Source organism: Eutrema salsugineum, unplaced genomic scaffold (genome assembly GCF_000478725.1).
Source record: "Eutrema salsugineum unplaced genomic scaffold, Eutsalg1_0 scaffold_5, whole genome shotgun sequence".
Lineage (NCBI taxonomy): Eukaryota > Viridiplantae > Streptophyta > Magnoliopsida > Brassicales > Brassicaceae > Eutrema > Eutrema salsugineum.
In genome coordinates, this window is record NW_006256612.1 from 13783909 (window position 1) to 13810566 (window position 26658).

General features: G+C 37.8%; 6 protein-coding genes, 1 non-coding gene and 1 pseudogene across 9 annotated transcripts; 3 read left to right on the forward strand and 5 right to left on the reverse strand.

The window, feature by feature from the left end:
- Nucleotides 1-588: 588 nt before the first annotated feature.
- On the reverse strand, nt 589-2052 carry LOC18994268. Its single transcript, XM_006417902.2, has 3 exons — nt 1919-2052; nt 1121-1200; nt 589-1015 (listed from the first exon to the last, which is right to left on the reverse strand). Exons 2-3 carry the CDS (start codon nt 1185-1187, stop codon nt 849-851), a joined length of 234 nt encoding a protein of 77 aa, XP_006417965.1. The 5' UTR covers nt 1188-1200; nt 1919-2052; the 3' UTR covers nt 589-848.
- A 1174-nt stretch (nt 2053-3226) lies between these two features.
- LOC112084048 lies at nt 3227-5301 on the reverse strand (annotated as a pseudogene).
- A 415-nt stretch (nt 5302-5716) lies between these two features.
- Nucleotides 5717-9435, reverse strand: LOC18994269 (pentatricopeptide repeat-containing protein At2g31400, chloroplastic). Its single transcript, XM_006417903.2, has 4 exons — nt 7166-9435; nt 6505-6721; nt 6177-6361; nt 5717-6089 (listed from the first exon to the last, which is right to left on the reverse strand). Exons 1-4 carry the CDS (start codon nt 9211-9213, stop codon nt 5852-5854), a joined length of 2688 nt encoding a protein of 895 aa, XP_006417966.1. The 5' UTR covers nt 9214-9435; the 3' UTR covers nt 5717-5851.
- A 1409-nt stretch (nt 9436-10844) lies between these two features.
- LOC18994270 (calmodulin-like protein 7) lies at nt 10845-11447 on the reverse strand. The gene has a single exon (XM_024153137.1). The coding sequence runs from the start codon at nt 11298-11300 to the stop codon at nt 10845-10847; it is 456 nt and encodes a 151-aa protein (XP_024008905.1). The 5' UTR covers nt 11301-11447.
- Nucleotides 11448-12908: 1461 nt separating this feature from the next.
- TRNAT-UGU lies at nt 12909-12980 on the reverse strand. The gene has a single exon. It is a non-coding gene; the product is annotated as a tRNA-Thr (tRNA).
- A 58-nt stretch (nt 12981-13038) lies between these two features.
- Nucleotides 13039-14435, forward strand: LOC18994271. Its single transcript, XM_006417905.2, has 3 exons — nt 13039-13156; nt 13508-13964; nt 14059-14435. Exons 2-3 carry the CDS (start codon nt 13518-13520, stop codon nt 14212-14214), a joined length of 603 nt encoding a protein of 200 aa, XP_006417968.1. The 5' UTR covers nt 13039-13156; nt 13508-13517; the 3' UTR covers nt 14215-14435.
- A 291-nt stretch (nt 14436-14726) lies between these two features.
- Nucleotides 14727-22036, forward strand: LOC18994272. The gene is given in 22 exon segments (XM_024152415.1): nt 14727-14959; nt 15119-15187; nt 15268-15430; nt 15585-15659; nt 15748-15863; nt 16096-16210; nt 16344-16472; nt 16962-17009; nt 17122-17279; nt 17376-17572; nt 17654-17943; nt 18116-18265; nt 18353-18454; nt 18456-18716; nt 18841-18990; nt 19333-19408; nt 19910-20037; nt 20150-20350; nt 20657-20797; nt 20878-21012; nt 21102-21305; nt 21398-22036. Coding segments are annotated over 20 exon segments (2970 nt in total). The 5' UTR covers nt 14727-14959; nt 15119-15187; nt 15268-15295; the 3' UTR covers nt 21557-22036.
- Nucleotides 22037-22903: 867 nt separating this feature from the next.
- LOC18994273 lies at nt 22904-26504 on the forward strand. 3 transcript variants are annotated; one of them, XM_024151931.1, is made up of 12 exons: nt 22904-23036; nt 23193-23461; nt 23611-24064; nt 24150-24297; nt 24477-24587; nt 24707-24863; nt 24948-25160; nt 25241-25456; nt 25554-25620; nt 25698-25852; nt 25931-25997; nt 26097-26504. In XM_024151931.1, the coding sequence occupies exons 2-12, from the start codon at nt 23279-23281 to the stop codon at nt 26246-26248; spliced, it is 1923 nt and encodes a 640-aa protein (XP_024007699.1). In that variant the 5' UTR covers nt 22904-23036; nt 23193-23278; the 3' UTR covers nt 26249-26504. The 3 variants fall into 3 exon arrangements, 2 of the variants coding, with proteins under 2 accessions (XP_024007699.1, XP_006417970.1); XR_002897953.1 differs by having other exon boundaries at nt 22958-23461; nt 25698-25841; XM_006417907.2 differs by having other exon boundaries at nt 22958-23461.
- The last annotated feature ends 154 nt before the right edge of the window (nt 26505-26658 follow it).

The window sequence follows — 26658 nt, forward strand, 5'->3', positions numbered from 1 at the left end:
TTCCTGATATATTATATTTCCTTAACTGTAGATTTCTTAACATTTCTGCAAAAAAAATTTCTATTTGCATTGTTTACACAACTGTAGTCTGTACTTGATACAGCTATTACGGTTCAATGGATCATACGGATCATGTAAAAAAAATTGTGTGTTAGACGAAAGGATTTGCATTGTTAAACAATCAAATTCTATATATGTACATATCTTTCAAGGTTCAATGAATTCAACATTTCTATATGGTTATGATAGATATTTCTAAATGGTTGTTCATGGAAACTAAAACCCTGGATAAAGGATAAGAACAAAACAATCTTGAATCACAATTCCAACAACAAAAAATAAACACTCCTGCTGAATCTACTATCACTCTCTTACTCGTAATCTAAAAATTAGTCTGCATTTGGATTTCGGTCGGATATCCGATTATCAAAAATATCATTGCTACTCAAAGTACTAAATCAGATTTTCTTGTCTGTGTACATTCTATTTTGGTCTTTCTTGTAAAGGTTTTATAACTAAAAATACAAAAAAAGATTTGATTAAAATTTCAACCAAAATTTTAATTCAAATATATAAGTTCAAAATTGGTTGAAAAATGCAAACTTGATAATAAATTTATTCAAACAAAATTTTAGCTAGCTTTTTATAATATTCACATAGAAAGAAAAAAACTGCGAAAGCACTCCTCATCAAGCTTCTTGGTCGATTCACCTTCTAACATCTAGGATCTTCTAATTATAGTCGCAAATTACACATACCAAAACCATAAAAACCTGTTTCATCATCTTGATGGAACACTGAAAAGGAAGATCAGAAAAGAAGAAAAGACAGCAGAAGTAGGCTGTTCTTCATTTGAGTTCTTTCGCAATCTCTCGATCCGACTCGGGCAAAACTGTTTCATCCGTTAAGACGACTTTACCTGCACTTGTGTTCTGGTTTTGTTTCGGTACTTGTTCCTGGTTCATCATAGATTCCATATCCTGCATTCTTGTGCGGACAACACTCGTCACCAATACTGCAAACAAGTGAAAGATTGGTCAATGATACATAACATATGATCTCACATGATCTATCTATCCATAAAGAGTATATATTCAGAGTGATAGAAAGAGAATCATACTAGCAGCAGTGCCGAGAGTCCAGATCCAGAGGATCTTCAAGCCAGGACTCTTCTTCTCTCTTCCCATTTCCCTAGCAGCACTGCATCACAAATTTATTCCAACATTGTTAGCAAAGATAAACTCAAAACCCGACTACGGTCTACGCCTTGGCCAAACACAAGTGTAAGTGATCAGAACCTAGACCAATAAACAAATACTTGAGCCGACTCGGAACTAAACAAGAACAAGCATTCAATCTAGCTGGGGAGTGTTTGGTGGTTCCCTGTTCGGTTTCGATTCTAAAATGATCAGAACAAGGTTTATAAGACATCATTGCAACTCGGTAATGGGAACGGAGACAGAGTAGACCCTAGAAACAAGATCAATCTGCAGTAATGTAAACGTGATTATAACAAGCTTAAAGATTGCGTCAAGAAATTCCACCAAAATCTATATTGGGACATACATACTCAAGCCAAATACGACAATCTGGTGAAATTGTAATTCCACCACATAGAGCCTCAAGAACTCGGGTTTTAGATAAGCATGAAGCTGCTTTATCTCTTCTAAGACAAAACCAGAACCCTCGCTGTTTAAACCCTTGAAATGAAAACCAGATTTGAAGCCAAGCCCTGAACCTCAATACAGCTAAACGACTTTCACAGAATCTAAGTGATTGGCGATGATACTTTACAAAATCAAAAACTGATAGCTACTGTTTTGAACTCCAAAAATGGGAAAGGTTAATTTGAGCATATCGACTTTCGCAATATCGAGCTAATTAACAAATCCAGAGTGGTAGAGAGATAAAGCGATACCTTTCCCGATTCAAAGACCTAGAGAACTTGAAAGCGATGAAGTTCAGGAGGAAGAGTCCGGCGAGAGAGTGAAATGTGATTCAAAGACTCAGATCAGATCACAACTGAAGAAGAAGAATCGTGATAAGCATAAATGTAAGCGCAGCTATCTGGTCTAAAATCCAATCAATTATAACCGGATCATCAAAACCGGTATAGTGAATTCGTAAATTCGCATGAAAAGTCAGAGAGCGTGTGATGCCACGCGCCTGAAAAAACATATCCCATTCCCACTCGCACCCCATGGCGCGTTGCGAGCGTTAGGCCAAAATCGAAAGGTTTTGTCCATCGATTTTGTTCATTTTCGGCCTACACACGTAATTGAGCAAAAAAGAAGCGAGTGAGCTGCGTTTTGCTTTATATTGGATTGTCGTTTTGGGGCTTTTTTTGAGCAATTTTAAGAACTTAGGAGCATGTCTCCTATATTTCACCGCCCGTCAAATTAACACCTGTGATACGAAAACATTATTAAACATCATTAGATATTATATCACCGCCAGTCAAATTAACTCCAGTAATACATAAACATTATTAACATCATTTGATATTATATGTGTTTTGCTTATTATCGGTTGTCGTTTCGTTTTGCAGAGAAATTTGTCATCGGCCGAGATGCTTCTCTGGTTCACCGGCGAAGAGAACGCCGACTATTCGAGACTAGCATCAGTGTACTTCTGGATCTTCTACCAGACATCCCATTATGATTGAAGAATCCTGACTAAGAAAGAGTAAGTCAACATTTATGTTGTCGGAATTTAGCATCTACTTGACACTGATACTCCTTTCTTTCTATTGTTTACATTATAATGATGGACTGGTTTAACAGAATTTTCTTGTTCTGAGATAAGGTTTATATCAAATTTATGCTCTGAATTTAAAAGCTTTTTGTCTTCTTCTCTTGTATAGGCTGTTTGCCGGGTTATCCAGAGTTCTGCAGATTATATTGGGACCTTCTGTATAGAATCCATAGAGTTCGAAAAATTGAACCTGGGGCCGCTTCCACCAACAGTTCATGGCAAGTCCTAGCTACTCCCCCATTTACTTCTCGTCACCTCTTACCGCTCTGATCAACTTGCTTAATGGTTAAGGGCATTGTGCCTTATTCTGTTCAGGGCCGGATCTGAGATTTTGGGGGCTTGAAACAAAATAAAAAATGGGGGCCGCTATTTTTTTTATAAAAAAAAATTTAGATAAAAAAAACTTTTAAAAGTGCGAACGTACTAATATTAATGATACACAAATAATCCAAAAAAAAAAACTAATAGCAATCTATGGATTTCGAAAAATAAGTCTTCTTATATCTTTCTCCGCAAAATCATTTATCAAACTTTGGTAGTCAAGCTTTCCAACCATATCTCTCTCAATTGACAACATTGCCAAACCATTCAGTCTCTCCTCTGACATAGTTGACCGCAAGTAAGACTTTATTAACTTCAGCTTGGAAAACTTCTTTCAGCCGAAGCAGCAGAAACTGGAATAGTTAGCATCACTCTATATGCAATCCACGTATTTGGATAACCATGACCTTCAAATCTTCTTAAAAAATCTAACACTTAAACAACTTTCTTGATCTCACTTGGCAAAATATTTCTTAGAATTTTGATCTCTAGATATAAATGATATCCATCAATGTCTGAATTGGCACCATGTTTAAGAGAAGATTCAAGGTTGATACATTTTGCCTTCAAACTATCATCCGTTGCCGATTTGAGCTTATGTAGATCAAACAAAAATCCAAAAGTTTTTTCATACTCTTCAAATTGTTCAAACCTTATTTGAAGAGATACTATAGCTTGATCCACGATTCTCAAGAAATAATCAATCTTAAACTTCTCTTCCTCACTTAGCATCTCAGATTCATCATCTCTTTCTACTGCTTCATCAAAATGCTTCTTCCTTTTAATAATGCGCTTTCATTTCACTGAAAAGTCTGGTTCGATATCCACAGACTCTGCAATAATCTTAGCTTCTGCTTTTGCTTTTTCAAATCCAGTTTCTCTATAGTTTTTCAGAAACGATACTAACCCTTTCAATTGAACAATAACATTATCAATATCAATATGCTCTGATTGCATCATCTTACTTACGGCATTGACGGCGAACAGAAGATCATACCAAATAACCATACCAAATAAGAACTCAAACCCTCCAATTCCATGAGTTTCGCTTGTGGTAAGAGCTTCAGCATCGCTACGAGCTCCAGGATCATCACAGTTTTCTGCCAAGTAATCCAAAGCATCTCTTATTTTTGGAGCTTGAAATCGAATTGCTCGAACACTTTCAACGCGACTTTCCCAACGAGTTTCTGATAGTGACTTAAGTGTGAGACCTCCTACCATCTGCTTAAATAGCTCCCACCTATTTGAAGATGATGAAAACAAACAATATATCCGTTGAATGATTCCAAAGAAAGCAATCGCTTTTGAAGATGATTTAGCCATATCAGAAAGTGCCAAGTTAAGACTATGACAACCACAAGGTGTATAAAATGCTCTTGAATTGATGTCAAGCAATCTTTTTTGTACTCCTTTGTGTTTTCCCTTCATATTAGATCCATTGTCGTAGCCTTGCCCTCTCACATCATCAATACTCAAATTAAGACCAACCAATGTCGAACAAAGCAACTCAAAATGCCCTTCTCCAGATTTATCTGCAACTTCTAAGAATGTCACAAAAAACTCTTCAACTTGTGTTTTAGCCATGGAGACATCCACACATCTGATAATAAGACTCATTTGTTCTTTATGACTCTTATCTGGAGTGCAATCGAGAATAACCAAGAAATATTTAGCTTCTTGAATTTTTTTGATGATCATAGATTTGACTTCAGACCCTAGCATAACAATCAACTCATCCTGAATAGTGTGGCTTAAATAGTGATAATGAATCTCACCTCCTTTAACCCGTCTGATATGCTCTCGCATGACTGGATCAAAATCTCCAAATGATTCAATAAAACTCAGAAAGTTTCCATTGTTTCTTTGACCAAGCTTTTCATTAGTCCCACGAAAAGCTAAATTTTGTTTAGCAAGAGTTGTCACCAATGAAAATATTCTCAACAAAACCTCTCTCCAATGGGTTTTCTCTTTATTACTTTCTTCTTGGAGACCCTTATCAATCGTCTGATTCTTCTTTAGCCTAAATTCTAATTCCATCTACCGACTCATACACCAAATATGGTAGTGACTAGTTTCATGTTGACTCAGTCGTATCTTGATATTCTTCCAATCATTGAACCCCTTGCTTGACAACTGATTAGCATCTTGATCTCGACCAAACAACTTGCAGCAAAAACAATATGCTCGATCTGATACTTTTGAATAAAGTAGCCAATGCTGGAGCATATATTCTATTTATACAGAAAAATTAGAAGTTCTTTTCACTCAATTGTCGATGTGGGATTTTGAAAAAGCTGTTTTCTTTAACTTTTTTTTTCTGGGTCTGGTCGAAATGGGCCTAAATGTTTGAGCTGAATTTTTTTTTTTTTAGTTTTTATAGACTGAATACAAAATTAATGGACTAGATTTTAGTCAAAAAATATGGGGGCCTAAGGCAAATGTTTCACTGGGCTTTGCCCAAATCCGGCCCCTGATTCTGTTTGAACCATTAATCATATAGTTTTGGTTGCTAAAGCTCCTGTCTTGACGTGGGTATGCAATCTACCCTGAGCATTCAGGTAATATCGGTTCGGTTAAATCACTTGGCTTAATTTTGTTGGTTATTCAATTAAGACTTAACCTTACCGATTAAATCTTGAAATAGTTTCAAGGGAAGATAAAAATATTTATGCATCATTTATGTTGGTTAATAGCTATTCAAAAAATATTACAGACCCCAACTTATGTTACAAAAGACATGATTTTCATCACAACAATACAGAAAACAGCTACAAGCCTACAAGGAAAGAGGAAGAGATGCTTCTTCGTGTTTGTGATCCTCGAGGACCAAGACCTTGAGTGTGCCTGATTCTCTTAACCAGGCTGCAACCACCGAACCGCTCGATACGAACCGTCCCACATTGCATTTAGCTACATGGAACGGAGCTCCCATGCCTCTCAATAGCGCCTCCACTGCTCGCCTTAGCGTCCCATCTCCCATCACTTTGCTGTGCTTTCCCCAACCTGTCAATATGCTGCCAAAAACAAAAGAGACACAAAACAAAGGATTCAGACACAATTCAGTCAACCAGGGGAAATTCATGTTCTTGTTGTTGTTGTACCTTAGGAGTTTTGGCAACTCGTGACCTTCGTAGACAATGGAGCGTATGTTTAGAAGCCACGCGTGGACCATTGCACGTGCAGCACCAGAAGACATGAGATGCAAATCCAAGCAAGAATCAGACCAAACATTCTCCCAAACTTTCCTACGTCTTCCCTCAAGCACCACCGATTGCGCTCCTCGTTTCTGTCACAGGACACGACTGAGTCAATTCTAGTTGGGGACAAGCAATCGGTTTAGGATTTTAGGAATACATTCTAAACTTGACCCATGATAATGCATACACATGTTTCTCATGGAGAAGACAAAGAGAATAGAAACGCATGTACCTGACCAAAGTGCCAAAGCATGTCGGTTAGAGCATTGTAGAAGGCAGAAGCGGTTGATCCATCCATTGCCTTAACCTCATCAAATAAGCTCTGAGCTTGGATCCAAACATTCTCGTTATAACCCATGAGAAGTCCATGAGCTACACCATATACCTTGTTATCAAACAGCCTGAGCTCTTCTAGTAGCATTGAAGCCTCTTCAAATGAGTTGCAGCGACTGCTCTCCATACATACAAACAGGTTTAACAAGATAAGAAAACCAACAGCAAATTTCAGCAAGACTTGCATATGAATTTTGAAAAAAAAAATTCACAGACTTTCTAGAATGTCCAACTACCCATGTGAATGCCAACATTTTAGAGTACACCACTGAAAGTAACGTAATCCAAAGAATCAAATTCTATAAATCACAAGACTGGACCTTGGTAAGGAGAATGTGAATCGATATTACTATCGTTTACTATTGATACGCTCTCTACTATGATAAGAACGATAGTTTGTTCTGCACCCATCTTTACACTAGACAGAAGACAATGGGTAAACCCCAAGTCTACGATCTCTCTCGGCTATATCAGTAAAAATTGAGCAAGGAAGCTAGTCTATGATGATCCTGACATTTCATTCACTAACTTTCAGAAGAGGATTCAAGAAAGGGACAAACCTGCAGGCGTTTAGAATAGCAGAGAAGGTTACTACATTCGGTTTTATTTCCAGCTCATGCATTTTATGACAGACTTCCAATATACAGGAGAGCTCCTGCACACCCTGCTTACAGTCTCTCTTTATTTGGTTATTTCCCTCAGTGACTAATTGCCCAAAGATCTCTACAATCCGATGATCCTCTGTTTTAGTCAACTTACTTAGAGAGTCAGCTTCTCCGACAGCCAGAGACAATGAGTCAGTATGAGAAAGAGAAGCGGAAGAGGAAGAGAAAGATTCATCTTCTTCTAAGCCATTGGCTCCACCTTCGTTAATGTCAGCTAAACATTCCGTAGTTGCAGATCGACCAAAGGCATCAATCATGGAGTTGTAAGTTACAACATTTGGGCTGATTCCTTCTTTTGTCATCTCATCTAGCAAAGAAACAGCCGACTCCACCAACCCATTTTTGCACAAAGCATCAATTAATGCACTATACAACACAACATCAGCTCTTAGACCAACACTCTTAAACTCCCTAAATATCTCCATTGCCTCTTTGTACAAGCCCCCTTTCGAATACACATCTATTAAGGTTGAATAAGTCAGTAAATTAGGCAACACCCGCTCTTGTTTCATCTCAGCGAAAACACTCTTCACTTCATCATATTTCTCATGCTTCCCATACCCACCCAGAAGAGCATTATAAGTCACAGCATCCTTCCTAATCCCAGCAGCTGCCATTTCTTTAACAATATCCAAAGCTTCTTCAAATCTCCCGAGCTTAGCATAGATCGAAACCAATGTGTTGTACGAAACTCTATCCAATGGGATACCAAGATATTTCATCTCCCCAAACAGAGTAAGAGCGTCATTAAACCTACCGGCCTTAGCATAGCCATCAATCACAGTGCTATAAGTTACAACATTTGGCATGATATTCTTTGCGGGCATCTGCGCCAGGATCTCAAAAGCCAAATCCATCTGGCCTCCTTTGCAGATGGCATCCAAAAGGGTATTATACGTAAATATATCTTGCTCGATTCCTCTATTCAACATCTCATCAAAGAGATTCCTAGCTGCCTCCCAAGAGCCTCCTCGACTACAAACAGCTAGCAAAGAGTTGAAAGTTATCCTATCCGGTTGCACTCTGTTTCTCTGCATTTCATCGAAAAACTCTGCTACTTGCTTGAACTCCATCCCTCCTTTACCACACGCATCAATCACAGCATTGTAGGTAACCAAATTTGGCCTCAAGCCGTGACCTTTCATGGAGCTAAAGACCTTAATGGCATCTTCGTGATACCCACTTCGTCCATAGGCGCTGATTATAGCCGAGAAGGCATACACTGTGTTTCCATACCCATCAGCTAAAGCAGTTTCAAAAACCCTCTTTGCAATACCCACTTTACCTAATCTACCGAGAGTGCTTATCATGGCGCTAGCTAGCTTCCCTTGCTCGTTCTTCCTCCTCTCTCGTTTAACAGCGAATTCATAAAAGCGAACAGCTTTCTCGAACTCACCTCGATTTCCAAGCTCACGGAGTATGTAAGTGTAATCATCGGAGCCACAGAGCTTAGACTCGAAGCTCAACAGTAGATTCTGAAGCCCTTCGTCGTTCCCGGAAAACTGGATAGCGTGATGAAGCGCGTCCTCTGCGACCAAGCTGTGCCGTGACGCCATGGCGGTTTTGGGCCGGCCAAAGTGCATCTTAGAGACGAACCGGGTCGAACGACGGCCGGCGAAATCAGGGGAGAGATCTGATTTCGGGGTCTGCAGAGGAGATAAAGCAGGGAAACGAGGAGAAGCCTGCGATAACTGACCGGAGGCAGTAGTCGCAGCAGCGGCGGCGACGGCGGCGGAGGAAGAGGAAGACGGCGAAGGAGCACTGCCTCTGCCTTTGGTTCCGCCGCCGAGTGGAGAAGGGGAGAAACGCTGCGGAGCCCATGGACGGTGGTATCTAGGTGGATGGAGGCTGGGACGATGGTTCTTAAGCTGATTTTGAGGGTAAGGATTGTTCTGATAAGGTTTGGTGGCTGTGATCGAGCAGTGTGGCGGCGTTGACGCCATTGGAAGCAAGAGAAGCTGTATAAACCTACAGATTTTTCGAAATCAAAGCGCTACATAAGGGTCTGAGAGGATTTCCGGGAGGAGGCGGAGGTGGAAGGCGGAGGAAGAGAGAGCATGGTGAAGATGATGGTTGTTAGGATTCTTCGATTAAAAATACAAAACTTTTGGGGATTTTTGGAGATAAGGAGGAGAGAGAGAGAATGGGAGCAGCTCAAAAGTTTCAGACATTGATATCTTAACCAAGTCATTCTTTTTTCGTTTCTCCTTTTTAACGTATTATTATAAATGCGATATTTCGCACACCTGACTATATAATTATAAACTGTTTTGGCTGTTATATGTTTCTGTAATTTTTGGCAAATATTTGATTTTGCCCTTTTTCACTATTACCACTCAGAGAAATAAAATAGATAAGATAAGAAAGATGACTGTTTTTTTCTTGTATAGAGAAGGTTTTCACAAAGATGATTGATTTGATTAATTGAATTGGTTTAATTTTTGTTGTTACATGTGCTTTTTCTATCTTATCAGAAGAAATAAGAAATAAATTTTCTTGACATTGGTTTGGTTTTGGACCGATAAAAGACAAAAAGATGAATGATTTGATCAGCTGAATTGGTTTTGTCATTTTTTTTTCATTATTCAGACAAAAGTAAAAACAATTTGGTAATTCATGTTTCAATGGTTGTTACACCGAATAATGTTGAAAAAGAGGACTTCATCGTTTCTTCATTTCTACTCTAATGAGCTCCTTAAATCGCATGTTTTATTTTCCCGTTTGTATATGTGTGACGGTTGTATTTTTCACTGTAAAAAGTGTACAAAAATATACAAATTATGACATAGGATAAAAGATAAAAGGTCTATGAATGGTTATTTGTTTGTCAAAAAAAGAAGAATGGTTATTTATATTTTCTATAATTAATCCTCAGAATTTTTATTAAGACATCATCCCGTTGTTAGATGGCCTTGTCGTAGTGGATAAGCTACTGCTAGCCATTAAAAAGGTCGTGGGGTTGTTTTGTTATTCCCCATTTTGGTCGGATGCAGAGCTAGATTCATGAACTTAGGGTTCGTTTATCGAGTAATACAATACAATAGTTTATGAGTCTTTTTGTTTTCCTCCCCATGTCACTATTTCGGTTAAATATTTGTTTATTAGGGAGGTTAAAAATGGTAAACCCACACTCCAAACCGAATCTAGTCAGTCAGAACAGAGCAATAAGGTTCGGTTTGGGTATAATTGATTAATTTCCATGGCATAACAAGTGTTTATTATTATTAGGGCCATTTTTTTTCATTCTTCAAAGCAAGATATTACTTCATTCATACTATAAAGTTTTAATTGCCACGCTGCAGATTAGCGCCACATAACCAAGCCCATCAATGAAACTCAAATGAGCACAAATTTTCACTTTGATCCACATTGTTAAACATTTTCTTACGATAATCTATTTTCGAAGACAGTGCCATAATGCCATAGAGAAACTACGTTAAGGAGCAACAACAAAAAACAGTTAACGAAGAACATTTTTTTCATCTTTCTTTCGTGTTTTCCATTCCTAAAACAAACGAATTAAATCAAGAAGAAGACAAAGGAAAAAAACACAAAAATGAAAAAAAAATATTAATTAGCTCAAAGTGCTAAACCCACCGCCTTTCATCATTTGTCTAAACTCCTTGTAATTAACCCTACCATCACCATCAACATCCACTTGCTTAATCATCTTCTTACAATCGTCCAGTGTCTTACCTTGCTTAAGCCCCAAGGAAGACAAAACCGCCTTCAGTTCATCCACCGTTATAAACCCATCTCCGTTCTGGTCAAACACATTGAAAGCTTCCTTCATGTCCTCTTCCTCTTCGTCTTCCTCTTCTATTATCGTCTTGTAAAGCTCCCCAAACTCGTCTATGTCCACACACCCATCACCATTCACGTCGATCTTCTCGATCATCTGAACCAACTCTTTGTCGGGGATGTAAATCCCGAGGCTTCGCAGCGTCTCGCTCAGCTCTTTTTTCGTGATCGTACCGTCCCCGTTCTTGTCGAACATTTGGAACACGCGTTTTAGCTCTGTTGGATCCATTAGTTCTATAATTAGTAGGGTTGCGTGTGGAGGAAAAAATGATATATATATATATTGGAAAGGGGTCCGAGATGCCGAGAAAGGGTTTACAAAGGGTTTACGGGAAGATCGCCTACCCTTTCCTGGCTTCTTGGAGATCGATGAATCGTCCGATAAGGGCAGAAAATTCAGAAATCTAGGAGGAAGTTAAAAAGAGTCAAAGAGATGCAGAGAGATACATTAATAACTGGCCAAAAATAGGGAGGGAGAGGAAGAGAAACGATTTGGCTTTTGGTTTATATTATTATTGGTAGAGAGAGAATGTTGGAGCTTCTCTTTAATGGATACAACTCTATGGACTCAAATATTATTAGTTTTGTTTTAGTGTGGGAATGTAATCATTTATTTCGTTTTTACCAAATATAATATATAGTCTAATAGAGTTGTGTATCTTTAGAAGATATTTTTTAAAATATTGTAACCTTTTTGTGGGCAATGTAATGTGGTTTCTAAAGACATTCGAGTTATTGGCTCCATGTCTCTCTACTCGCTATGTGTCTACAAAGCATTGCTACTTTCGTGACGAAACACACATTGTATCATGGTTACAACTTACAACATATTAGGTGAATTATGTAATTTATTATATATATATTTTTAGGATAGATGACTCAATACGACATTAACCGTGGGATTCACAAACTTGAATCTGAATGAATTAACAATGATTATAAGCAAAAGATGTAAAAATAGATGTTTGATTTTTCAGATATAATAGTTAGAGACCAATCACAATCAATCAAGAACAATTTGGTTAATCTCAAATAAAACAATTGTATAAAGCGCGCACACACATAGATTGTAAATGGTTGGCAAGTATGGAGTACCCTCTCCACCTAAAGGAGTTAGGTTGCACGTTTGTGTCCAGACACTTTTACTTTATCAATATGTAAACAATTAAATCTGCTAAAAAGATTTAGGTATAAATTAATACTCGATAAATTAATAAACACTATAAATTTTTTCATAATTCAAAATTGAGTCAATTCAAAATATGACATAATTCGATAAGATAATAAGATAATAACTTTTAACAAAACTCTTATGTAAATATATGGTCCTATTATTATCATAAATTAATAATTACTATAAATAAAATTTAATATAAACATATAAGTATATATGAGATAATCTACCAAAATATGAGTTAAGTGATGTTTTTTAGTTATTTTAAATTGAAGTCTTCTTAGAATTCTTTTTTAATTTTTGAAAGAATTTTTTAAATATTATAAATTTCAAAGAAAATCTCTTTCAAAATTTAAAATTAATAAAAAATATTTTTATTTAAAATTTATAAATTAATAACTCTATAAATTAATAAAATATGAAAGTTTCAACATTATTAATTTATAGAGTTTTTACTGTATAACTATACAGCAATTAATTCGATTTATTTTTTTCTCTATAAGGGAAGACAGCTACCAAAAAACTAAAAAAATCCTATGGAGTGGTGAACGACTATGGGGTGTACTCACGCAACTGTACGACTAATGATCAAGGAAAAGTATCCGAAATAGATTTTGTTTTGATTAAAGAATCCAAAAAATTGATCTACCAAAAATAAAAAAGTGCCCACACGCAGGATCGAACTACGGACCTTCAGTTTACAAGACTGACGCTCTACCACTGAGCTATACGGGCTTTGTTGATATCGAGATTAATAAGATATATAGTTCTAAATTTGTGGTCCTTTTTCCCTCTTGTTTACCACTCCGATTTCTTTTGACTGAGTCGTTTCTGTTTTCAAGTTCTTCTTCTTTGTTTCGCCAAACCCATCGACCAAACACCGATTGCTTCGTTTAGAGACGATAATTGAGGTAATTCTTTGATCCCTTTGATGAAATTCTTCAATTTTGCTCTTATTTGGGGTTTCTTCATCAGTTTAAGAAACGGATTGTCGATTGGGAAGATATAGGGACCCTAGAATTTTTCGCCATGATTTTTTGTTTCTGCGTTTCGTTTTCTGAAAACAAGCAGCATCTTTTTCGTAATCCCTTCTCTCGATAGCGAGTTTCGGTGATTGAATTTCTCGAAGCACTTGACTTTATTGAAGGTTGTGGTAGATCTTTCATTTCTGTAGTCTCTGTGTAGTGAATGTTACCTGGTCTCTGATCTTTTGCTTTCGAGATTTCTTTTGGAACTGATTCATTCTCTTTCCCTCTTTGTAGTTTGGTTAGTATGGCTAACACGGAAGAAGAAATCTACGAGGTGTTTCTAGAGAAAGTCCGTCGCACAGTGTACATAGACGAGCTCACTCCTCACGCCTCAAAGGCGGTTTTAGAGTCTGCTTTCAATCAGTTTGGAACGGTCAAGGATGTGAGATTCTTGCCAAACTACTTGGGTCCTAAGGAGCTTCCAATGGGGGTTCTTGTTGAGATGGAGACTGAAGACATGGCAAAGGCTGTTATTGATACCGTGTCTCAGCTTCCTTTCATGGTTGCTGGAATGCCTAGGCCTGTGAGAGCCATTGCTGCTAAGCCTGAGTTGTTCCATGATCGACCTAAGAAGCCTGGTAGGAGGATCCATTGTCGCTGGATAGACCCCAATGACCCTGATTTCGAGAAGGCCAAGAAAGGGAAGCGTCTTGCCTGGAAACACACTGCTGAAGCTCTCTTTGTGACTAAGGTGGTGACTTTGTTTCGTTATTTTGTTCTCTAATTTCTGTGGTGCGGGAATCTGATGGTGAATGCGTTCTCATGCATTTTATTGGCTGTTTCAGAGTCAGCTTGAGGATGCAAAGAAGCTGGCTGAAAAACAATCTGAGACAAAGACAACACACCACAAGAAGTTTGAGATGATGGATGAAATCATCCAAAATGGTGCTGCTCAGAAGTTGGCTAGCCGTTACAACATGAGATCTTTTCCTTATCGCTAGGAGGTTGAGTCTGAGGGTAAGTAAAGTAGTTGGGGATTTGCTTCAAACGCAAAGGAAGGATATTATGCTTAGAACTTGTTAATTCAGACTAGTTTGTGCAGTGTCTGTGTTTTGTTGACTTAACTTGCTTTAGCTGCTGCTGTTTTAGGCTTTCTAACTTGTAATGAAGATTGTTCTACATTGCTCATTATTGTCTCTACTCGTGCCAAGCTTATTAGCTGTTTCAAACTTTGGTTCACGCCTGTTTATCAATTCGCGAGTATCATCAGCAGAGAGTACTTCCACGAGAATAAGTCCGGGTTTAAATCATGTAACGTTTTCTGGAACCAAACATACAAAAAATTCACATTGCGAATCGAATCTTAAAAACAAGAATATTTTACTTATACATCTAGTATATCAAAAACAAAATGATTAAGAGGACAAAAGAAGTTGCCAAGATTCGAGAGTATCCTAGAAACAAACTTCAAATTTCGGACCGCATATCGCCCGGATGATATAAGCTATGGCTGATCCAGGCTAGATGTTTCAAGGGTAATCTGGTAAATATAAGGAGTTTTTCTGACTACTGACACTTTCCGACATTAATGGCGGAAAGAGAGAGAAGAGAGAGAACTTTTAAAAGATTTTAATTATGAGGAGAATAATAATGATAAAAAGACGAGAGAAGAGCGATGCCAACTCTGAGCGGGCGAGCGGGATTAGATTTTCCCAGCTGCCTCTCTCGCCTTTTCCTATCTCCCTGGTAAAATTTTCCTCATCCAATTCCTTTTTTTATTTATTTATTTTCTGATTAATTCTTGCACAACCTGTGTAATTTGGTTATGTAATTTCTGTAAATTTGATTCCTTTTTCTTTCTTGGGTGGAAAAAATTCAATTTTTCCCCTTTTTGCTGGGTCTCAGGGTGCTCCGGATTGCGATCTCGGTAGCTAGATACTGAATTAAGGCTCCTTCGAATCGTGCTGCTGCTGGGTACACATTTCTTGGTTTCTCAGACGTTTCTATGTTGCATTCTTTTGTTTTACTCTGAAGAGAGACGATGGGGATTGCAGGGAAGAAGAGGATTAGAAGAAGAAGAAAATGGGGGTTATGTCCAGACGGGTTTTGCCCGCCTGTGGTAACCTCTGTTTCTTCTGTCCTTCCTTGAGGGCAAGGTCAAGGCATCCCGTTAAACGCTACAAGCAAATGCTCGCTGAAATTTTCCCTCGCAACCAGGTCACAACTTTCTAACTTTTATCACAGCTCTTTTCTTTCAATCTTCTTCTAAATTCTCATTTTTTGTTGATATTTAGAGGGATCCCGATTATATTTTCAGTCGGAAAGTTTTTTTTTTGGGTTTTAACAACGTTTCCATGTTTGGATTTGGCAGGACGCTGAGCCAAATGATAGAAAAATTGGCAAGCTTTGTGAGTATGCGTCAAGGAATCCTTTACGAATTCCAAAGGTAGATGCATTTTTTCTGTTATTCCCTATTTGCTTGGCATACTTCTCTCAGTTTAATTCTCATGTGTTGCAGTCTTCGCTTTTGACAGATTACCGAATACCTTGAGCAAAAATGTTACAAAGAATTGCGGAATGGAAATATTGGATCAGTGAAAGTCGTCTTATGCATTTACAAGAAATTGCTTTCTTCATGTAAGGAGCAGATGTAAGTAGTACTTTCTTCAGGATAAACGTGGTCTGGCATAATCTGGTTACGTAGAACTAGTATATCATATCTCGTTTTTTCGCTGAGCTAGAATTCTTCCCTTGTTGCTCGATCAAATTTTTTTGCCGGATTCCCGTATCTTTTCTAGATTTCTTTGCAGATCCCTTTTAAACCAAGGAATTGCGTTTTAAATTCATAATGTTTTGCTGAAGGTACAACTTTTTTCTTGTAGGCCTCTATTTTCATGTAGTTTGCTAAGCATCGTTCGAACCCTTTTGGAGCAAACAAGAGAGGAAGAAGTGCAGATCTTGGGTTGCAGTACCCTTGTTGACTTTATAAGCTTACAGGTACATTGAGTTTACATGTTCTTTCACAAACTACTTGTCCAGCTTGCATTGCATAAAATTTATTGCTTGGACAGTATCCTGATCGCTTTTGGTCTCTCTTCAGTCATATGGTAACACATTTGTTAATGTACAGACTGAGAATTCGCACATGTTCAACTTAGAAGGTCTAATCGCCAAACTTTGTCAACTTGCTCAAGAAATGGGGGATGATGAAAGATCACTCCGATTACGCTCTGCAGGAATGCAGGCTCTGGCATTCATGGTAATTGTTTTGTTTTTACTTGTTCTTTTGGTTGACTGACCGAAAACATGCCCTTTAGGTTTATAAATACATTTCTCACTCAAAACATATATAAAACATGTTTATAAGCATCGTCCATTTTTACGGGATTATGTTCTCTTCCTATTGCAGATAGCCAGAACTTCTGCTTTAAATTACCTTTGTTAGTGGAATGGGTTATATTTTACTTGAACTTGTAACTTGTAAGTTTAGTTTGCAAACTGTTAACACACACCCTTAATTATGGATTTTTTTTTTTGTTGTTCAAGGAAACATTTTAAGGATGGATTAAATTCACGTTACTAATGAAACACTGAAAATGGTGCTAGTCCTTGTCAGCTTGTCTAGAATTTATGGCCGACCTGTTTAGTTTATTTTAGATATTGGTTTCCCTTTGGACAATTCTTTTGTTAGTTTCCTTTTACTTAAAATCTTATTAACTTTGACAACGAGTGTTTCTGTTATTGCTAGGTATCTTTCATTGGTGAGCATTCCCAACTATCGATGGATTTGGATATGGTGAGACATCGGATACATCAACTTTTGTTGGTCTCTTACATCCAAGGTTTATATATACAAGTGCTGGCGCGTTGTAGTTAGATTGTGAATCGTTTTTGTCATCTTGAATTAGATTATTTCTGTGATTCTGGAGAATTATATGGATTTGGAGAAGGGCCAAGAAGATATCAACGAAGTTGGTCAAAATTCAGAAACGAAGATTCCCAACATCATGAGTAAAAAGGTTTCTTTCAAACCTAATCCTGTGACTGACTATAAGTTGGACAACATGTAAGGCTTCTCAGAAATTCACTGTCACTTGTTCTTAAGACCACTGGAAATGCATACTCGATTTGTTATTTGATTTATTTATTAAAATCAATGCAGGGATATTTCGAAGAGCCCCTCATACTGGTCTATGGTTTGCCTTTGCAATATAGCCAAATTAGCAAAGGAAACTACAACTGTTCGTCGGGTTCTGGAACCGCTTTTGAATGCTTTTGACAATGGAAATTACTGGTCTCCACAGAAGGGCGTTGCCTCTTCTGTTTTATTGTTTCTGCAGTCACGTCTGGAAGAATCAGGTCAGAAATGATATTTAAGTTGCTGTCTTTCCTGATTTTTACTTGTCTGTGAGGTGACTGACTAGAGAAGTATATAAGCAGGAGAAAATTGTCATGTGTTGGTATCTTCTTTGATCAAGCACTTGGATCATAAGAATGTAACGAAGCAACAAGGTCTTCAAGTTAGCATGGTTAATGTAGCCACATGCCTTGTGCTACATGCTAAGCAGCAGGCTTCATGCGCGATGACTGCTGTAATAGCCGACTTGATTAAGCACTTGCGGAAATGCTTGCAAAATGCAGCTGAATCAGATCTGTCTGCTGATGAAACGAAGGAGAACTCTGAGCTCCAGCATGCGTTAGAAAATTGCATCGCAGAGCTCTCAAATAAGGTTAGTTGGACTGTTTTCTGTTCTTTTGAGTTTTTTACGGTGGTTTCGGTCCGATCCTCTCCACAAGTACTTTTATCTCTTCAATCCGTGTATAGTTCTGTTTTCTCTCCTGTCTGCGTATTTCATACACAACCCCTTTACTATGTTCACTTTTTTTTTGTTTTGCATTTAGGTTGGGGATGCAGGGCCCATTCTTGATATGTTGGCAGTGGTTCTTGAGACGATATCCACCAATGTACTCGTTGCTAGGACCACAGCATCAGCCACTCTTCGTGCTGCACATATAGTATCAGTGGTCCCAAATGTTTCTTACCACAAGAAAGTAAGTGAGATTATGTACTGCAACTTTTGTTTTGTATTTATCGCCTTAATTCTTCTGTTCTAACGGATTTACTGTGGTCTGTCCCAGGTATTTCCGGATGCCTTGTTTCACCAACTGCTCCTTGCAATGTCCCACACAGATTGTGAGACAAGAGTTGAGGCACACAACATTTTCTCCGTCCTGCTTCTCCCGGACTCTTCGTTTACCTTGGTCAGACCAACATAAGGAAACCTCAGGAGCTGTTTCTGGGATATTTTCAGTTGATGGAACTTGTACAGTAAGGAGCCAAAGTATCAGTTTACAAGAGGAAGAGAGAGATGAAGTTGAGGAATCCTTAATCAGTGAATCGCATAAAGATGTAAACCACATATCTCATCCAAGTGCATCACGACATACCAGTGTTAGTTGTCAGTCCTTAGATAGCCTAAAGGATGTAGATGATGGTATAAAGGTATGGATTTTCAAAACCTATTTTTCTTTGGGCTCCCCCACCTTTGATATTATTTGGCACTTTATCGATTTGAGTGTTTTTTTTTATATTGAACTCAATATAGTGTGATTTCATGCTTTTACAGTCGTTATGTTCACTCCGACTGAGTAGTCACCAAGTGAATATGCTCCTCTCATCCCTTTGGATCCAAGCAACTTCTACTGAGAATACCCCTGCAAATTTCGAGGCCATGGCCAGCACATATAATATCACTATTTTGTTTTCACTAGCAAAGGTTAGTCGACACATTCTATGCTAAGTTAAAAAGGACCACGCAGCGCCTATATAGCTTGCTCTAGCTTTGATGTATTTTGAAGCTCTAGATATACGACCATACCAAAGGCTGATGGAGTGTGTTACTCTTTTATTCTGGTCACACCGTCACAGTGGATAATTTCACTTTGGCTCGGGGCCGTCTTGATTCTTTCAGATTCAAGATGAACTTACAACAGCCGTCTTTTTAAAACTGAATTTAATTTTTCTGAACTTTGTTTTCCTGATGGATCCTCCTGATTTAATGTTAGGGCTCTTTTGAATCTGTAAATTTTTTCTCTGATTTGGTGATTGCAAATGGCAGAGATCAAATCACATGGCTCTGGTGCGGTGTTTTCAGCTGGCATTCTCTCTTCGAAATCTCTCACTGATTCAAGATGGTAAGTTAAAGAATCTCATAGATATAATGGATGGATCTCATTAATTTGCATTTACTATGGTGAATATAGTTTCAATAGAATAGATTATGCCATACCTTATTTGTCTATTTAGGGATGTGACTTTTAGTGGTGGATATTATACATAGTTTCTCTCCTTGTTTTTTGCAGCTGTTAAATCGATGTCTTTCTTTGATCTTATTAATTGTTAATATAGAATAATAGGGTGATAAACGTACATCTAGTCAGGATGCAATGATTTAACCAAAGGGAACAATAGTGTAGCTTTTGAGTTCCTTTTTTTAACTTTTTCATAGTTTTAAGTTCTTTTTTTGACTCTATCATAGAACTAGTCACAGGTTGGCTTGAGCTAGAACTTTCATGTTCATTAAAAGTGCCTTTGATAGTGAAATGCCAGTGAGAGGACATCTTTTCCTTGTAAATCCCGAACTCCCCATTCTATTGAGTTTGTTTCTGACATATATATCTGGTATGATGTTGAAGGAGGTCTGCAGCTCTCTCGTAGAAGATCGACCTTCACTTTTGCATCATATTTGCTTATTTTTGGTGCCAAGATTTCCAATATCCCGGAGCTAATTCCAATTGTTAAGGAATCTTTAACTTCCCAAATGGTAAGCTTTTGCGAAATATTGTATCTGTTTGTTTCTCGTTTTCTAATTCTCTTGCTTTTGGGTGCTCAGCTGTCTTATAATCTGTATGTGCAATTCGTTATGTCCTAAATAGGTTGATCCTTATCTTGTACTGGAAGGGGATATCAGACTGCGTGCTGTATGTTCTGGATTTCCACAGGAAGAAGCGGTATCATATGGATCTGAGAAAGATGATATTGCTGCTCTCAACTCGGCAGTGATCGTCGCAAATGATAGTCGCATGAAGGAAATCGTTATCACTCATTTCACATCGAAATTTCAGACATTATCTGAGGTATTTAACTTGTTTAAAAACGATAAAATGTTGCATGCGTTCACGATAGTTTCTGTGATTTTGGGTGGAAGTTGTGTTTGATCTTATACCCAAACACAGCAGATAAAGCTGTATCGGATAGAAAGAAACCATGAGTCTGGTTCCTGGTCTTTTAGCAGTCAAGATATTCTCCTAATTTAGTGTTTTCTCTGTGTATGCATTCATAGCGAAACAAAAGTAAATTAGGATAAACTCGCTGGAGCATTCCAAACTTCTTGTTGCAATAATCTTCAATTTTTATGAAAACGTTTTGTGTAATGCTCTCAGGAGGAGCAATCAAATTTGAGAAAGGAAATTCAGTCAGATTTTTCCCGAGATGATGCACACCCGCTTGGTGCACCATTGTTCATGGATACACCAGGACCTGGTTCTCCTCTTAATCAAATAGAACTTCCAGCTTTTGAAGAGGTATGATAATGACTTCATGAGAAACTTGCATTCCATTAGAAACTAGTGAGTTCCTTACTGTAATTGTGTGGATCATTCAGGTTGAGCTTTCAGAAATAGCGGCATTTGAAGGGATTTCCCCGGGGGCTAGTGGGAGTCAGTCTGGGCACAGAACATCATTGTCCACAAACACTAATCCTTTAGATGTTCTGAGTGTCAATGAGTTGTTAGAATCGGTAATACATACACTCAGTGTAATTTTTTTGATTGGTCTCCTCTATGTCCTCCTTTTTTCCATGTAACTTTTTTCGATGGTGATGTGTAGGTATCAGAAACTGCTCGGCAAGTTGCAAGTCTCCCTGTTTCCTCCATTCCTGTACCTTATGACCAAATGATGAATCAGTGCGAAGCTCTTGTGACGGGTAAGCAGAAAAAGATGTCCGTGCTTCAAAGTTTCAAACCCCAAGCAACCAAAGCTATAACTTTCTCAGAAGAAGATGAAAAAGAGGAACTCTTTCTTCTCAAGGAGGTGAGAGAGTTTTGTTCTCTGTTCTATTGACATTAAGATGTTAACTCTCTATTTGGTATTCACATTTTCTATTCGTCTTTTGTGTGCTGCAGACAGAAGAAGCTAGTGAAGATGATGAGAAGGCAATGATTGTGGCTGAAGTTCAACCTCAAGGCCAGTTCGGATTCTGCTCACATGAAGTGGAACATAATTCGTTTCGGTTACCGCCTTCAAGTCCCTACGATAAATTCTTGAAAGCAGCCGGATGTTAAACCGGTACATTCTTAACGTCTTGCATATATATATATATATATATAGATACACACGGCATAATATCTTCTGGAAGGAAGTGTATGTGATTGATTCATTCGATTTCTCCATTGTGAAAAAGAAAATGTTAAATCATCAAGGACTTGTTTAATCTGATCGACCTCTCTCATCGATGAACAGAAGCAACGAAAAGCCGTGCAGAAGCTTGAATGGTTCCTCTTTGTATCTTTTAATTTGAGTGGAATATGATTGATATGAAGTGTTAATATTCATTGTTCCGTTTGTCATGAGCTGCGTGTGTTTTGTTCTCTGTTGTACGAGTGGGCTTAAAACCATGTTTAGGGTTCAGAATTGGGCTGGTTCCGATTTTGGTTCCGGTCAGTCAATGTTTGTGTCTGATTTGCTCTGAAAATGACAAGTTTGGATGGAATGTGTCGATTTCTTATGTTATGTGATATAATGAAATAAAGAACTATGAAATATATGAGTTGCAAGTAGTTTTTGATGGAGGGTATCAATTGAGTTTGTGTAACTTATTGGGTCTTTGAGCTGGGTTGCATTTCAAAGGGCTACACAGAAGAAAATAGAGTTAGTGCTTCAAAGACTTTTGTAAAAGTTAGCTTTCTTTATTCCATTTGTAAACTCAATTACACAGAATTATTTCCTTTAACTAGCACCATATATGCTTTGGTAAAAAAAGTTCCAATAAAAGAAACAAGTATGCTTATATATATATATATTATTTTTTTCCTCAACAAGTATGCTTATATATTATGTATATTTTTTTCATAAAATATTAGCATGCTTCAATAAAATAGTTAAGTCTTATACATGTGTCAAATCATGTATTCATGATATACAACAACCTAATCAATACATGTCTATTGTTTTGAGAACATTAATCTTTTAAATACTCCAGACTACTTATATTATCAATACACATTTAGCATTCGAATAAATATATATTCCACTGGATTGCAAATTTAATAGAATTAGTAATTTGGAATTTGATGAACGTCTCTAGAAAAAATAAAAATCTATAATTTTTAAAGACAAAATCCAAACATCTCGTTTAGTAGTAGAGATCATAGCCTTGTTCTAGGTTTTTTGACCGTTTTGGTATTTTATGGAAGTCTTATCAATCACAATAAAGAAAGAGAAATTTACGGTACCCCCATATATAATTTACCCTCAATATTTATTTTACAGTAACACCCAGGGGCAAGCAAATGGGAAAGGAATTGGCGCCTTTTCGTATTTCCATAATATATATATTTTTTTGCGCTCAAATTCGTATTTCCATTATTTAACCGAAAAAAATAAATAAATACAACACACGAAGTTAATATGATCTTCGCTCTTCTTCTTCTTGTCTCTTAGTCTTAGCTGTGACACATTTCTGATTTCTCTACTCTCTCCTCTCACTTCCTAAAACGGCAACTGTGGAAATTTCGGTACAAAGTCTAGGGTTTTCCTTTCCCGGTAAAGTTTTACTTTTTCGAAATAAAAATCTCAGTTTTAGTTTCTCTTTTCTTCTCCTTACCGCTCCTTGCTTTTATCATATACATTGAAATCTGCCGGCGTCTTCTCCCTCTGCGATTTCTTCTTCTTTCATTCTTCCCTCTGGTGGGTTCGAAGACTGCGAGCGACGCTTACCTTTCTATAAATCTGTTTTTTTGGTCTTTGATTCTGCTATCTATTTATGGTTTGTGGGGATTGAGCTTATGGAGGAGAAGGTAGATTGCTGTTTACCGGTGGAAAAGACCACCACGGAATCCGCAGATGCTTGTCCGACAGAGGACGCCATTCGAGCTTTGTTAGAGAATTTGGTCGACCCTTTGCTTCCATTGAAACCTTCTCCAAGTGATGCTCCTTCCAAGGCTGTCCAGGAATCTGTGGCTAAACAGGTGATTTCTAAAGTTTCTCAGTCTCTGATCAGTTTTCTGATTAGCTCTAGTTAGAGTCATTTGAGACAGCGATTTTGTGTCTCTTAGAGTTCCCTTTCTTTTTCTTTTTCTAAACCTTCATTTCTATTTTGCAAATGGTGTTGATTCAGGTTCATGCTGTTGTGTTGCTGTACAATTATTACCACAGAAAAGAGCATCCTCACCTGGAATTTTTGTCCTCTGAATCGTTCCGTAGCTTGACTACGGATATGAGACCTGCTCTGCTGCAGCATTTGAAGAAATCTGGCGAAGCTGAACGAGATGGCGATTCAGAACAAACTGTAATGCTGGAGAAGGTTATTGAGGATGCATGTACTTTATCCATGAGCTTGGATGCGTCTTCAGATTTTTCAGTCTTGAAGAAGTGGCCCGTAAAGAAAGTTGCAGTTCTATTAGTTGACTCAAAGAAGACTTGCTGCTATCTTCAGCACAGTTCCATCACACAAGGTGTGTGGTCGCTACTTGAAAAAACCATTGAAAAGGAGAAAACTGCTTCTGCTGAAGATCAGAACGAAGAGGTCATCTTTCAAAAAGTTGCTTTTGCGTCTATTAAGGAGGCCTCAGGTTAGTAAGTATAGATTAATCGTACGGTGTTTGTATAAGTAAACATTCTTGCTGGAATCACTTAACAATTTTGAATCTTTTTCAGGTATTAATCACAAAGACATTGTGATCTTGGAGAGGCATTTGGTACACTCCTTGAGTGAAGAGAAGACAACGGCCCGTTTTTACATTATGAAGTGCACTTCAGAAGACAAATTTTCTGGAGAATTACCTGTTGAAGAAGCACTTAACTGGTAAGAATATTTTGGCATTGTAAGGAAAGGTGCTAGCTGCAATAAATTTGGCAAGATGGTCTCTTGAACTCGCATGACTTCATTAGTTGCATGATTAGATAATATTTTATTCTTTTCGAAAGTACAAAGAGGTGTTGATATTCCTGATCAGCCTCTTTTGCTCTTCTCTACATAATTAGCATGCAAGGTCCTTTATTTGAGAAGAGCTTCTCGGAATGGGCTACAAATACTATAGTGGAATACTTTCATGTTCTTCCATATGCCAGTCTTATAGGAGACTGGTTTTCCAGGTATAATTTTCACACTTTTGTCTTTATAAGTTATTACTCCTTGCGTCAGTTCTGTGTTTATTCTGTACCTTTTCTCCGTTTAAATGGAGCAGAAGTGTAAATTGATTATGTTTTTCCAGACGAGAAGACGGTGAATTTGTGATAGAGAAAGAAGCAGAAGCTGTATGTGATGATATTGAAAGCAATGGAAAGGCAGATTCAACCAAGGAGTCGGAATTTTTCGACATCTTTGAAAGAGGAGAAAATGCTACTTCGAAAAGGAGTAATGATAGTAATGTATGTATTGGTATTGATACTCTTGTTTTTGTTGTGTTCAGGAAAATGGTTGTACACGAAGTAACTTAGGCATCTAAATTGCAGGCTAAAAAAGATGCCTTTTCCTTTAGCATTTCTAAAGCTAGAAAAAAAGATACTTTGAAGATGCAAAATCGTAACTGGAAAGGAAGGACATTTGCTGCAAAGGATCCCAATGCCCAATTGGAGACGGTAGTTGCGTTTCAGGCTAAGAATGCAGTTATTGGAATGAGCCCTTGTAAGGAGAGCTATTCGAATAGAGATAAAGGTGGTTCGGAGGTAAAGTTTGAGACCTAGCACTAACAGTTATTTCTCAATTCTGTTTTCAAGTAATCTATATCACCTTTTTGTTAATGCAGGTCGAGTCTGACTCAAAGGATCACAGAGAAAGAGGTAACCAGAGGAAGAAAGTTCTTGCCGGCAAACTTAATAGCATTCTTAAGCTTAATGCAGCTCCTGTTTCTGCTAATAACTCTAACCTAAACCTTGAGGAGCTACAGACGACTCTTCTTTCTAGAGCAACATCACTATCTGAAACTGCATTGAAAGTTCTTCTTTGCAAACGAGATAAGCTGGTAATTAATAACTGTAGAATTTGATCAAAGATGCACAATGATTGATTGGCTATGGAATAGATTCTAATCTTATGCCTAAGAGTTGCTTTGGATGCAGACTCTTCAGCAGCGGCACATAGAAGACGAGATTGCTAAATGTGATAAATGCATCAAGGACATCAAAGGTATGTGTATATACTCTTCCATTTATGCCGCAGCTTTGTTTTTACAAGAACTTGAGTGCTTCTCGTGGCTGCTACAGGTGACTGGGAGCTGCAACTAGAAACAATACTTGAGTGCTGTAACGAGACACACCCGGGGCGTATCCTTCAAGAATCTCTCGACAAGTCAGCATGTCAAAGTAACAAGAGGGTGAAGCTCTGTGAATCTTTTCCTTATACCAAAAGTATGTGTCAGGTAAGTTTTTGGTAACTCTTGTATCTTGATCATTTCATGCTCAAAGAAAAAGCTTCATTGCCCCTATTTTTATTTCAGAAACTTGATGATATCTGTGTCGAGAATAATTGGGTACTACCAAACTATCGCGTTTCTTTATCAGATGGTAAAGAGTTGAGATCATATGTGAAATCCTTAGTTCAGTTCATGCTCTTTAATAATTCAGAATTTCATGTGGATGTTTGTGATTTTGTTAAAAAAATAGGTGGGTTTAAAGCTGAAGTAAGAATAAAGGAGAGTCATTTCGCGCACACAATCCGTGGAGAGGAAAAATCTGATGCTGAGGAAGCGAGGGAATCCGCGGCGGCTGGCTTGCTAACCAAGTTACACCACCACACAACAGCCAACTTCTCATGAACCAAGAGCGACTCAGAAACCAAACTAAACCAAGAGCGACTCAGAAACCAAACTAACTTCCACATGTGTAGAAAAGTCTGTAGAAAAATAACATTGTTTTTGATTTGTATGAGTTTTTTGGAGGAAAATGTATCAAAACAATGGCACGATTTGGACCAATCCTATCACTCGGTTAGGATGCGGAGGACTATGTATTCTTGAGTTTGCCACTCACAGATGACAAGATAGCTCAGTTCTTAAGAAGATTTAGTGAAACTGAAGGGTTACTACTGCCTTCGAATCTGACGATGGACAAGTGTGATTTTGAATGATTTTAGATCCGAAAGAAACTCAAGATCATCCTGGATTCTGTTTGAGCCCTACTATGACCATTTTGGAGGAATGTGCCAAACCCGTTTGATAATTGAACT